Here is a 12285-nt window from a genome sequence, read left to right as displayed (position 1 = left end):
GTAGTTGCGGGTCAGCGCTCATCTGTGTGCTTCCTGTTCCTAAAGCCTAACCCAACTCAGCATTCCACTGCATCAAACCCAATGATTGTCGGCCCTCCTCGCCTCATGCTGTGTCATCCCTTCGGAAGAGAATCCTGGATTCTCCCCGCCCCACGGCTCTGTGATTACATAAGTAGATACCAGTAGCAGGGCTGTGAAACGGCAACTGCAGTCGGCTGATCATGCAAGCCTACACTTATTAAGACTACTAGGTTTCATTTCGCGGAATCTCTGTCCTCATTCTGTGCTGAGCTGGTTGCTATCCAAGAAGCGCTTTATTCTGTAGTTGGCACTACACTGATTCCGTATTTTTGTCTGCACGGACGCCCTTCGAAACATGCGTTAATCACAGCCCGGATATATGCCAAAACGTGCGTCGTCTGGCAGCTCTCATCCTGCAGCCTGTTCGAATTGAGTGGGTCTCACATGACCTGTTGAGTTCACAAAGCTCTGCAGATCCTGCTACCCGCTTCGAGGTCGTGCCCTCGTCAGTACCTCAGTTCCTCACCATGGATAACGTTACCTTCCTCCTGACCAGAGAGAAAAGTACACTGCCGCCGTCAAATACGTGCTGTCGTTCTTTCGTGTGCTGTTGTCCAATCCGGCGGCCTTACCCGAGCAGATGAGGTTGCGCTTTGGATGATCCGGGTAGAGGTTGCACTCATTCTAGCCGTCACTAGAACATGACTTCAATTTTTCCACTTATATCCCCGACCAGGGTGTCCTGTCTGCCCCTCTTATGACTATAGGACCCTCGTCTGTATTTGTATGCATTTTGTGAATATCTTCAATCTAATAAACTTTCACTTTCACTTTAATGGGTTTGCCCGGAGCTGAGGCCAAAGAGAATTGAGCACCTTCATTCGATCCTCTACCTTTTCTCAATTATTTAAAGTCCCACGTTTTTTTTTTTATCTCTCTGAAGTCCATTTATGCCTTGAGGCAATCAGCAAAGATATAAAAGAGCGCTACACACACTTCATCTGGGGAAGTGTGTCCAAGACCCTCTAGCATACTGCCGGACAAATCCAGCTGGTGGCGTGAGGGAACTCTAAATGTTTATGCATTATTGCACCTAAACGAGTTAAATGCAGCCCTAATTTTTTTTAAATATACGTTTCCTATCTTTCGCTGCGTTTCAGCTGCTTTGGACTCTGTAACTAAAAAAAATGTGATGAACAAGGTGGCATGCATTCAGCAGATTGACGGGCCTAACGTTCGTTAAGAAACAAAATAAGACTTATTTAGACTTACTGACACATCAAATTGCCATCAATATATTGTTATGGGAAAAATGAACATGTAATGCCCGGTTTAATTTTCAAGAAATAGGCGGTCTTTAGCTGGTAGCTATGCAGCGCCTGTCTCCGGTTGATTAAACATTTTCCGAAGCCGCGGTATTCAAAGAAATAAATTTGACTACAAACATGTGACAGGAGAAACACCCTGGTGGTGGGGAAAAAAGCATTAATGCCTTATTCGTGAAACCCAAAAGGCAGCTCATAGTCTCGATACTTACAAACCTGCGAGTCCGCCCAGAACTCCATCACTAAATCGCTCGAATTACACTGAGGTTGGCTTGCAATACCTGTTTATTTCGCTTTGTGTTCTCGAAGAGGATTAAATAGCTCAGCGAATGCATGTCCTTAATGCCGTTGAATATCATGGTCATATTCATGCGGAAGCAAAAACTATCCAGATTGTAATTCTTCCGGTCAATGCTTTTTTCTAGGTTGTGTGACGTTTCGCTCTTTCAGACTTTGTGTACATACGTGACGTAGTTTGGTGGACTGGCTGCCCTTGTTTGTGGGACAGGGCGCCTTACTCTTTATCGCGAACTTTATTCACTTTTAGAAAATATGTTAATTACAATGCACGAAAACACTTCATAAATAAAGCAACAAATGACTACGCAGGTATCGCTGTAATTGTTTTGCTAATTTTGCATGGATATGAGCGCATACTGGTCTACGATGTCTTGACTGCGCCAGGCGTTGCCTTCTTGCGTACGTCGGCTTCTGGAGGAGTTTGAAACCAAATACGTCACTTGCTTTTTGCCGAGCTAGCTGTGCTTATTCTCGCCACGATTAAAGGCGACCTCTTGACAGAGGGGTGGTGATAAGGTCGCAACTGCGCCGCTGCATCCTTTAGCGAGCTACTTTACCGAAATGTGATAAATGAACGTGGCTTCTGTGGCTGCTGTCCCTTGACCTAACTGGAAGTATGAGACGCGGTTTATCAGAGTACCCTCCCACTGCTCCAAGCGTTTAATATTACCCGTTCGTATACTGTCCGCAAGGGAGTAGGTATAGAAAAGACGTTGCCTGCTGAACGTTAAGAGTACTAACGAGGTAAAGGCTCCATAGAGAGCATGCGCTTGGCTCTGCTGCTGCTTTTGGCCTCGGCAGGTGAGTAAAACTGCCAGAAATACAGGTATGGTGGCAGGATGCGTTAACAATTGCGGTGTAAGTCGTGTAAGTTGCGCTCAAGGAAAAACCTCTGGATGGAGCTCCATTCTTGAGAACAAATACGTTGCAGCTCAAGGAAGAACCTTCGGGTTGAGTCCATTCTTGAGAACAAATACGTTGCAGCAAGGTTAGGGAGGGCAAGATCTCTGTTCTCCTTTAGTTGACTAAGTACCAAACGTGGTTCCGATGCAAGCCATAGCATCGTGACCAGTGCAAGTAATTTAAACTTCTGATTTATATGTAGTTCAACCAGTTTGCTCTGTGAATGGCGTATTTTTTGCGGTTATATTTAAGCTGAAATTGTTCTGTCCGCTTCGATATAAACAGTAGTGAAGAGCTGCTGAATAATCCATATGCATGCGAATATTTACCATCAACCGCTGCATTATTATTTTGCTGATAATGCCGGACTAATTTTGCTCCCTTTTTGTCTTTACGTTACGCATATGACATTACTTTTGGCTGCTCGCTGCAATCTCGTCAACATAATTTTAACCCTTTTCGTTACCAAACTCTACCCTATTGTTCAGTTCTGAAGGAATCAGGCTGCTGAATACGTTGAGAGCTCCTGCCAAATGCACAACAACCTGATTTTTAGTGAAAGTGAAAATTTATTAGTTTAAAGATTTTTACAGAATACATAAAGATACAGATGAGGGTCCCATAGTCAGAAGACTGTACTGGTGCCCTCGATAGCAAAATAAATAATAAAACCATGCTTATCCAAACGTAATAAAATGAAACATCACTGAACAGGGTTTGAAGAGGAGCTTCTGTTTTCAAGAGGTGACTTCTCTTCGTCGGGGCAACGCGATCATAACTAGCAGGGTTTATATAGGTGCTTTTGGTTCTTAAGCAAAAGCCTATCTACCTTTGCCAAAACCGTTGCCCGAGCTCTCCGAATCAATGTTCTTTCTGCCACGAGGTCGCAGCTTAACAAGGTTGATTGTATTCTGACCGCAAAACTAATAAGCTGAAACATAATATAAGCTAACAGCTTGCACTCTATCCGGGCTGTTGTAGGAAATATTTTGCAAATGCCCGCAGTGCCACTCCTCTCATTTAACCTGTCCTTTATCAGGTCTCGAGTATATTTGTCCCACTGAGCGGTTTTGTTGGAATACCTCGAAGCATATAATGAGTAAGGCGCATTAGACACATGCTTTGCAGACAGCGAAGAATGAAGCGATCGTCCTCGTTTTTCAAGTTTTTGCCTTCTTTCTATAAACTTAAATAACGGAGCGTTCTTAAATATTTCTCGTGGGTTCGACTTTATTCCCAAAAAAAAGGCTGAAATGTTTTCCAAGAATATACCTCGCACCTTCCTGCGGTTGCGTTATCCTTGTCAGAGGCTACTTCCCTTTGAATGTTTTCTGCGGTTGCTCGTTTACTTTCTTTTTGTTTACCATTGTAATTTACAATTTGTACACATCACTACCTCTATAGGGGACCCAATCATTGCAAGTTGGCGCTGCAGGTGCCAGTGAACAGCGCCATCTCCGGCCAACGCCATGTAATTGGTCTGGCAGAGTGAATAGCTCGCCTGTAGACTCTCGTGTCTTTGCAGCTTCTGCACGCGGGAGCAACTCGCTTTGCGCGCGCTGGCGTTCTTTGTCGCTCGCGTTGTTGAAAGCTGCCTGCGCGCGCCCTGACCGCAGTCTACTTGCTCTGCGCGCGCTTGCATTTCCGTGCTAAAAGAAAGCTGTCTGGCGCGCGATCGCTTTTTCGTCTACTTTTCAAAGTGGCGCTAGGGCGAAGTGGTGTTCGAAACGAGTGTACACGCTTGTACACGCTTCGATGTGGTATTAAGAAAATAGCCGACAGCAGTGGCTATTTTCGCAGCACAAATGTCAAAAAGGGAGAGCTGTTAGTCAGCCATGTGCATTATGTTGAGCAGATTATAGAAGATAAGCTGTTACCGTGATGGCTAAGTGTGTGTCGCAGGTCAGCGACCACATCGCGTACGACATGGGATTTGAGGCAAGTATTTAATTTTTATTATACCCATTTCATTAAGGCCCAGATTTGTAAGGCGCATGCAACCATTCGGTGCGCTGTTTGCTTTAATTTCTCAAGAGCTTGCAGATATAATCTAGTTGTTGCCTATGAACTTAATAAAAGATACGTGGGTTCGCTCGCATCTTAGTAGCGCTTTTCGGTATATGCCGATATGTTAATTTTGATGCCGATTGTCGTGCAATTGCATACGCAGAACATTTTATACGTAGCTTCCTTCTGAATAGAATGTGCATTCACATGTATACAAAGAAACATTAACCCTTCTGCTGCAGACGAGATATTTTCGCGTTTTAATTTTCGCATTCAGCTCCTAATAACTGGTCCCGCAATTGACCGAGTAATTCCAATTCCACAGAATAAATGAGACAGTTCTGGACAATATCTAGAAAAACAAATTTTCGCTACGTTATTATTACTTGATTGTTCCTATAGCTTTTAAATTGGTATATAACTGTTTTTTTTTTTTCAATCACTCGGCCCGCCGCGGTGGCTTACGCGTTAGGGACTGCTGGTCATGGCGACGCGGGTTTGATCCCGGCCGCCGCTCGCTGGAGGCGAATTGCAAGGAGGTCTTTAGAAATATACGTGCCCGTTAAACGTTAAATAACCACGGAAAGGAGTGGAGGGGGGGGGGGATTTTTGCAGGTCAATATACAGCGCCCCTCGTAGCCTTGTCGCGCTGAGGCGTACGTTAAACACTACACAACTAAACGAACATGTTCACTCAATTGTATCCTTGCTTACAGGTCATTTTATATAGCTTCCCTTGGAGCTTCAGTGTCTGCTTTCTAAAGAAGAAACAATCTGCGTCTCAGCATGAGTTGCGAGGCAGCATATCCTTGTTCTCTTTTGTTCGTTTTGCTCCTTATGCCGTGGGTTCGCAATAAACCACACGGCCCGTCTCTGTTAAGTGACATGTTTATCTGCAGCTAGCATGCACATGCCCTGAAGAGGGCCAGCTTGCAATTTCCCGTGCCAAGGGTACCTGCATGGCAGGAATTCAGGGGCGCTGCAAGCATGTTGCTGCTGTGTGCTGTTTCATTAACTCCCACGAAGATGAGTCCTGCACAAGCCAGGCACAACAATGGGGCTACACGTCGTACACGATGTGGTCAATGACCTGCGATACACACTTAACCTTCACGATAACAGCGTTGTCTTCTACAATCTGCTCAACAAAATGCACATGGCTGACTAACAGCCCTCCCTTTTTGACATGTGCGCTGCGTAAATAGCCATCGCTGTCTGCTATTTTCTTAAGACCACATCGCAGCGTGTACATTGCTGCGCACTCGCTTCAGACACAACTTCGTCCAAGCGCGAGTTTGAAAAGTAGAAGCAGGAGCGCGCGCGCGCGCGCGACAGCTTTCAGCACGGAAATCCAAGCGCGCGCAAAAGCGAGCAGACTGCGGTCAGGGCGCGCGCAAGCAGCTTTCAATACCGCGAGCGCGCGCAATGCGAGCTGCTTCCACGTGCAGAAGCCGCAAAGACACGAAAGTCTACAGGCGATCTGTTCCGACGGCCAACAACACAACAATACACTTCCCTACATTTCGAGCGTCAGGGAACCACTCCAGCCATGTCTTAAACCCTGCTGTTTGCATTCTTGCGAACCCACCGCGGCGGGCCGGCGCGAGCACTCACAAAGAGAGGTAACGCGAGTAACGCGAGCAGCACAGAACACGTTCGGTCAAGCGCCGCATCAGCGCCGCGCCTCGACCCATGCTTCAAAATTTTGCCACTTTCGGAGGAGCGCGCGCTGCAGTCGCGCAGCCAAACTTGAGGTTGGGTTCCCCATATTTATTTCCCTGGTTACTTTGCGTAAAATTCTTTTAGCTCCCGTTGTCGGCAAGCCACCGAGCAGCGCGTGGCGCGGAACCGAAGACGAAACGAAAGGAGAACATTTAGAAGAAACCTAAACAAAGTGGCGGGGTGACCGTCCATTGCCTACGCGCCGCGCTGCCGCTAGAGTAGCGCATGCTTGAAGAAAATTAATCCCTGACACAGTGCGTCTACCTTGCTGATTCCGCGTCTTCATGTAAGCTGCCGGCTGTCCCATTAAAAGATTGGATACAGGCGTATTATGCATAAGGCTAGTTGCAACAAGCACCGCCATCTTGTTATTGTCACTTGGCAACTGCAGAGCTTAAAAGTCCGCAGAAGGACTCACCCTCAAGGTGTCAATCGCCATCACCAGCTAATTAGGCCCTTTGTGGCGTGTACGGACCACGTACTGGCCAATATGTACTTTGATTTTAAAAGGTGTGGCCTTCGACGAAGAGGATTTCTTCTGCAAGCCGGACATCTTCCTTCCTTCCGTAGAAGTCTGTGACGGTGTAGTGAACTGCGAGAGCAACGTTGACGCAAAATATGACGATGAGAGTCACGTGACTTGCGGTAAGTACGCTGAAATAAATATCTATTTTCCTTTGATACTCACGACCAGTCAGCAGCATCGCTGAGAGGTTGTCTACTCCTGTGTTGTGAATTAAAAAACAAGAGGTTTATTTGCTTACCAGCAAAGTGTTCTTGGCATGTAATCACATTCTGTAAATCATCAGAATCATGCCAAGTGTTGTTTATTTCGTTATGCATACCTACTACTGATGAGAAGAGAGGAGTCGCTGGAGAAAGATTTGATGTTGGGAAAGACTGAGGCTCACCGGAGAAAGGGTAGGCAGCGAACGCGATGGTTAAATGGAATCCTCGAGGTGCTGCAGATGAAGTTATGTGATGTTAGGAAGATAGTGAGAGACCGGAAAGCGTGGCGTGATATGGTCACGAAGAGTCGGACACGACTGAACTACTGAACTGGACTGAACTACTGCACGCATGTTTCATGTTTTGTTTATGCACCGCTCTTTCGGGCAGTGTTATGAACGTGTGTAATATTTATTCTCTGTGAGCATTATATTTATTTACTTTATTTTGTTGCTGTTGAAAGTAAGCCCAGTCGCCCTGTGAAGCTGCTAAAAGACAGCTTTGCTTAGGTACCCCTACATTGTTATGTGTATCGTGGCGGTGAAATAAATCTATTTATTATTCCGACGGGGCAAGGACTAGTGACGGCGTCGAGCAGGCAGCTGCATTAATCTCTCCTGTCCGTGCGTGTTGTTCTCTTCTCTATGTCTTCGTTTTACGTGCGCCGTTTTAAAAAATGGATCACTATCCATTAGCCCAGTTTTCTTTTTTGTTGAACTCAATTTCCTCTCTCCCGTCGCTCCGCTGCCCACGCATCCTTCCTACGATGATGTACTTCATTTAAGCGAACATAATATGATTTCCCATAGCAAGCAGAAACTAATCATTTTCGGATGTTTGAATACTCAAGGCATAATCTGGAACACCTTTACGTACTCTGTCAACAATCATTATGTAGCACATAAGTGCAACATTTTACTTGATGTTATCGTTTTGCACTCTGTGCTTCAACATTATTTATTTCAAAACTGTTGTAGCATTATTCTTTATATTTGCTTATCTAATACTGAAAGTATTTCAGTCTCAAGCTCTGAAATATCACTGATTGGCTGTGACAAATTTCATCCTCCATTTGTTATTATGACTTCTATCTCCGCCTCACCTTCTACTAATTCTTATCCCGTGGAGAATTCGCCCCGTTTTCTGTATGCATGTGACGACTACGTCAGCCTCTTTGGTTTTCTCTCTGCTGTGAACTGCTCGCTGGTAAACAAAATTAGTAATTACGACTGACAAGTCAGTCACTCCAGTGAAATAGTTCCGAATTGTATGCGCTAGTGAATACCGCTGAATACGCCTACTCGTAACAAGTTTCCTTTCTGGTTTTTCAGGAAACTAAGAACGACGCTAAAATTTAACAATCGGGAACACCATGAAGCGAAAAGCCTTCGGCTTGATGTATGGGCATTCGTTTGGAAACTTCGTTACGAACAGTTCTATAACTCCTATCTTGTGCCTTTGGAAAAACGTACCTCGAAGAGTTCAGGCGATACGTTCACAAGCGTTAAAATAAATTTGATTCTTATATTAACTTAGCTGACTCTCACGAGTCTGAGATACGGCATTTTGCCGACAGTTTTAACCAACACTTTTTCTCAGTGTACAAGCCTCCGCATTGCAAGCCCGTATGCGTTGCATATAGTGCGCCTAATTTCGTTATTTTCTTTGAGAAGTTAATAAGTTAGAGCTGCCGAAATAAAATATTCCACTACTGTTTTGTGCCCGTTTTAACCGCAATGTTTAGTAAATGCCTGAAAAAGTCTGCCTCCTCGCGTGTGTAAAATAGCACGTGTTTTTACTGTCTTCAAATCTGGGAAATCATGAATAAAATATGATGTTTTCAATCATAGTCCGATTTCGCTTCGGTTTGCTACCTCTAAGTGTTTTGAATTAGCTTTGCACAACGTATTTCCTTCCATTTCAAACATATAATCATACCCAATCAGCATGATATCATATCGGGTAGCTCTAGATTACAACTAACCTAGTCACATTTTTCAGGCACTGTTGTGCTTTTGTCCTTCAGAGAGGTCAGGTTGACGCTGTATGCTGTGATTTCAGCAAAGCTTACGATGTTGTTATTCACCCAATACTTCTCTCAAAGTTTCTGCTCTCTGACATCGAAGTCTCAATCGTATCCCTCTTACGAAGTTTCTCTTTAATCGCTACCGCTTTATCAGTATCAATGGACAGGCCTCATTTATGTGCGCTGCAACCAGTGGAGCCCCTCAATGTTCTGTATTAGGCCCCCTTCTCTTCCTTGTTTTTTTAATGATGTTTCCATCGTAGTCAAGAACTCTTTTCTCATTTATGCTTATGACATGGAATTATTCAAGCCAATACATTCTTTTCAGGATTGCTTCTTGCAATCTGATATATCTGCTTTCTCTAATTGGCGAACGAAGAATGGGATTACTCTCAATTCTTTCAAAACTAGGGTTGTCTCATTTACGCCTAAAGCGCACAGCCTTCTCTACCCTTAGTAGAGTGGAGAGCTGAGAAAGTTGGTACATATCCGTTAAGATTGAAACCAGAGGAAGGACGCAGACAGAGAGGCACACAGGACAACACCGGACTGGAAACTGAATTTATTTTTAAGAAATTTACATTCATATATACATTTCAGCGAAGAAAAGAAGCCAACAGTCGGCGAAGCCAAGGAAAGCATTGGGGATTGTACTTTGTCTTTTTTTTTTATTTTTACTTCGGTAATCACATAAATTAGTAGTGTAATCTGATTAGGGGAGAGATAAACACAAAGTAGCAGGAAAAACAACGTGCCGATGGTGGGGACCGAACCCATGACCTCCGAATATCGCGTCCGAAATTTACATTCATATATACCCTTCAGCGAAGAAAAGAAGCCAACAGTCGGCGAAGCCAAGGAAAGCATTGGGGATTGTACTTTGTCTTTTTTTTTCTTTTTATTTTTACTTCGGTAACCACATAAATTAGTAGTGTAATCTGATTAGGGGAGAGATAAACACAAAGTAGAAGGAAAAACAACGTGCCGATTGTGGGGACCGAACTCACGACCTCCGAATATCGCATCGAAATCCGAATAAATCTCCGAAGTTTCACTTGGCCGTTCCGTATCAAGCGATCTTGACCGGCGTGCTCGCCAGGCTGATACATACGCATGGTGTTTAGCTCGCCGTTCTTCCCGCTCTTTGTTTCTTCGGCACGGCGCTGTCGCTTGGCCGCAGCAGATAGTTCCAGCCTCGCCTTGTACACATTCGGAGGTCGTGGGCTCGGTCCCTACCATCGGTACAATGTTTTTCCTTCTACTTTGTGTTTATCTCTCCCCTAATCAGATTACACTACTAATTTAAGCGATTACCAAAGTAAAAATAAAAAGAAAAAAAAAGACAAAGTACAATCTCCAATGCTTTCCTTGGCTTCGCCGACTGTTGGCTTCTTTCCTTCACATATTATAACGAGTACCCTCATTTTCTCTTCATTTATTTGTTTCAGCGAAGAAGGAACGCAAGCGCAGATGACAAGAAAAAAAAATATAATGGTAATCACGAGGAAAATGAAATGCCTGTCACAGCACGCTATCTATGTGCGCTCGATAATAATAATAATAATAATAACAACAATAATAATAATAATACTAACAACAACAACAACGACAAGAACAACAACATTAATAATATAATAATGATAGTCAATCAATTTTTATTTAATGTGTGCATCAACAACCATGTGGTCTTAGTGCTGCAGCGCAACTAAAAAAGAATTAAATTAGCCCACATAAGCTTGACACACACAGATAGAAGACAAAATAAGAAACAAATCAAACATGAAATGAAACTGTGACGAAAAGTGTCATGGAAGGAAAGAAATCAATGAGTAGCATGTCTTATATACACAGTGAGAGAATTGCTGAGCACATCACGAACGAAAAAAATGATAGAGAGAAAGCAAATTTGTTGTGGCTTAGCTTGGTTAAGCCTGGAAGATTGCGAAAGCAACGCCTTGGTTCAGCCGGTAGTTTGGACATGGTTGCCCCGTATGGCTTATGCATGGATTCACTCTGGACACAACATGGTTCTACTGTAATTTTGCTTTATTTAATCCGATTAGGCTTCGCTCTTTGTTCCGGCGTTTCTTCATCATGGCGTTTTCTTCTCTTGCATTGTGTCGCTCCATACTATTCATAGATTCTTTACCAACATCTTCGGCATTAAGAGCGTCCATGAAACTTATCTCCGAAGTTTCACTTGGCCGTTCCGTATAAAGGGATCTTGACCGGCGTGCTCGCCAGGCCGATACATACCCACGGTGTTTAGCTCGCCGTTCTTCCCGCTCTTCGTCTGTTTCTTCGGCACGGCGCCGTCGCTTGGCCGCAGCAGATCGTTGAAGTCTCGCCTTGTACACATCATCCCACATGGCGCACTGAGAGGAGCGCAGCTGCAGCCCTCTGTTTTATCCCGCATAGCGAGCGCATCTCTCGGCAGTGGCGCAGCCGGCCTGGGAAGCCTCACCTCCGCCATCGATGGCACTAGCTGGGTCCCCGTCTCTCGGTCTGTCGTGACGTCACGCGGTTACGTGGCAACGGCGCGACGTCACCGCTCCGGCTCTTGTGAAACCTCACCTCCGCCATCGATGGCGCGAGCCGGGGCCCCGTCTCTCCGTCTGTCGTGACGTCACATGGTCACGTGGCGCGCATGTGTGAGGAGGCACCACGACCATCGATGGCAGAAAGTGCAAGCAGTATTGCTTTTGCAATAAAACATCAAGAAATAACTGACATTAATCATAGTAATATGAACATCAGCTCAGCTCAGTCGTTCAGTCGTGTCCGACTCTTCGTGACCCTATAGACGATGCCACGCCACGCTTTCCGGTCTCTCACTATCTTCCTAAGATCACATAACTTCATCTGCAGTGCCTCGAGGAAGCCATCTAACCATCGCGTTCGCTGCCTACCCCTTCTCTGGCGACCCTCAACCCTTCCCAACTTCAAATCTTTCTCCAGCGACTCCTCTCTTCGCATCAGATGACCAAAGTAGCTGAGCTTTAACTTTAGAATTTGGCCCTGCAATGAGCAGTCAGGGTTTATGGTCGACAATATCGACTGATTTGATCTTCTGGCAGTCCAAGGAACTCTCAAGAGTCTTCGCCAGCACCACAATTCAAACGCGTCAATTCTTCGGTGGTCAGCCTTTTTCACAGTCCAACTCTCGCATCCATACATCACAACTGGAAAGACCATAGCACGAGTTATACGGATCTTGGTTGGCAGACTAATGTCTCTGCTCTTTACTAGGCG

At 44.9% G+C, this 12285-nt stretch overlaps 1 protein-coding gene across 1 annotated transcript in view; it reads left to right on the top strand.

Moving 5' to 3' along the window:
* The first annotated feature begins 2338 nt into the window (after positions 1-2338).
* LOC146194675 (uncharacterized) overlaps positions 2339-12285 on the top strand; it is a 96615-nt gene continuing 86668 nt past the window's right edge. Inside the window, exons 1-2 of the mRNA XM_084597498.1 lie at positions 2339-2447; positions 6789-6923. Of these exons, the coding sequence (XP_084453624.1) occupies positions 2411-2447; positions 6789-6923 (172 nt within the window). The 5' untranslated portion in view covers positions 2339-2410. The remainder of the gene's footprint in view (positions 2448-6788; positions 6924-12285) is intronic.

The sequence above is a fragment of the Amblyomma maculatum genome, chromosome 3, assembly GCF_055883805.1.
Source record: "Amblyomma maculatum isolate TAMU_Amacu chromosome 3, ASM5588380v1, whole genome shotgun sequence".
NCBI lineage: Eukaryota > Metazoa > Arthropoda > Arachnida > Ixodida > Ixodidae > Amblyomma > Amblyomma maculatum.
The sequence above is the reverse complement of the archived record's forward strand: the minus strand, read 5'-3'. Positions and strand labels throughout refer to the sequence as shown.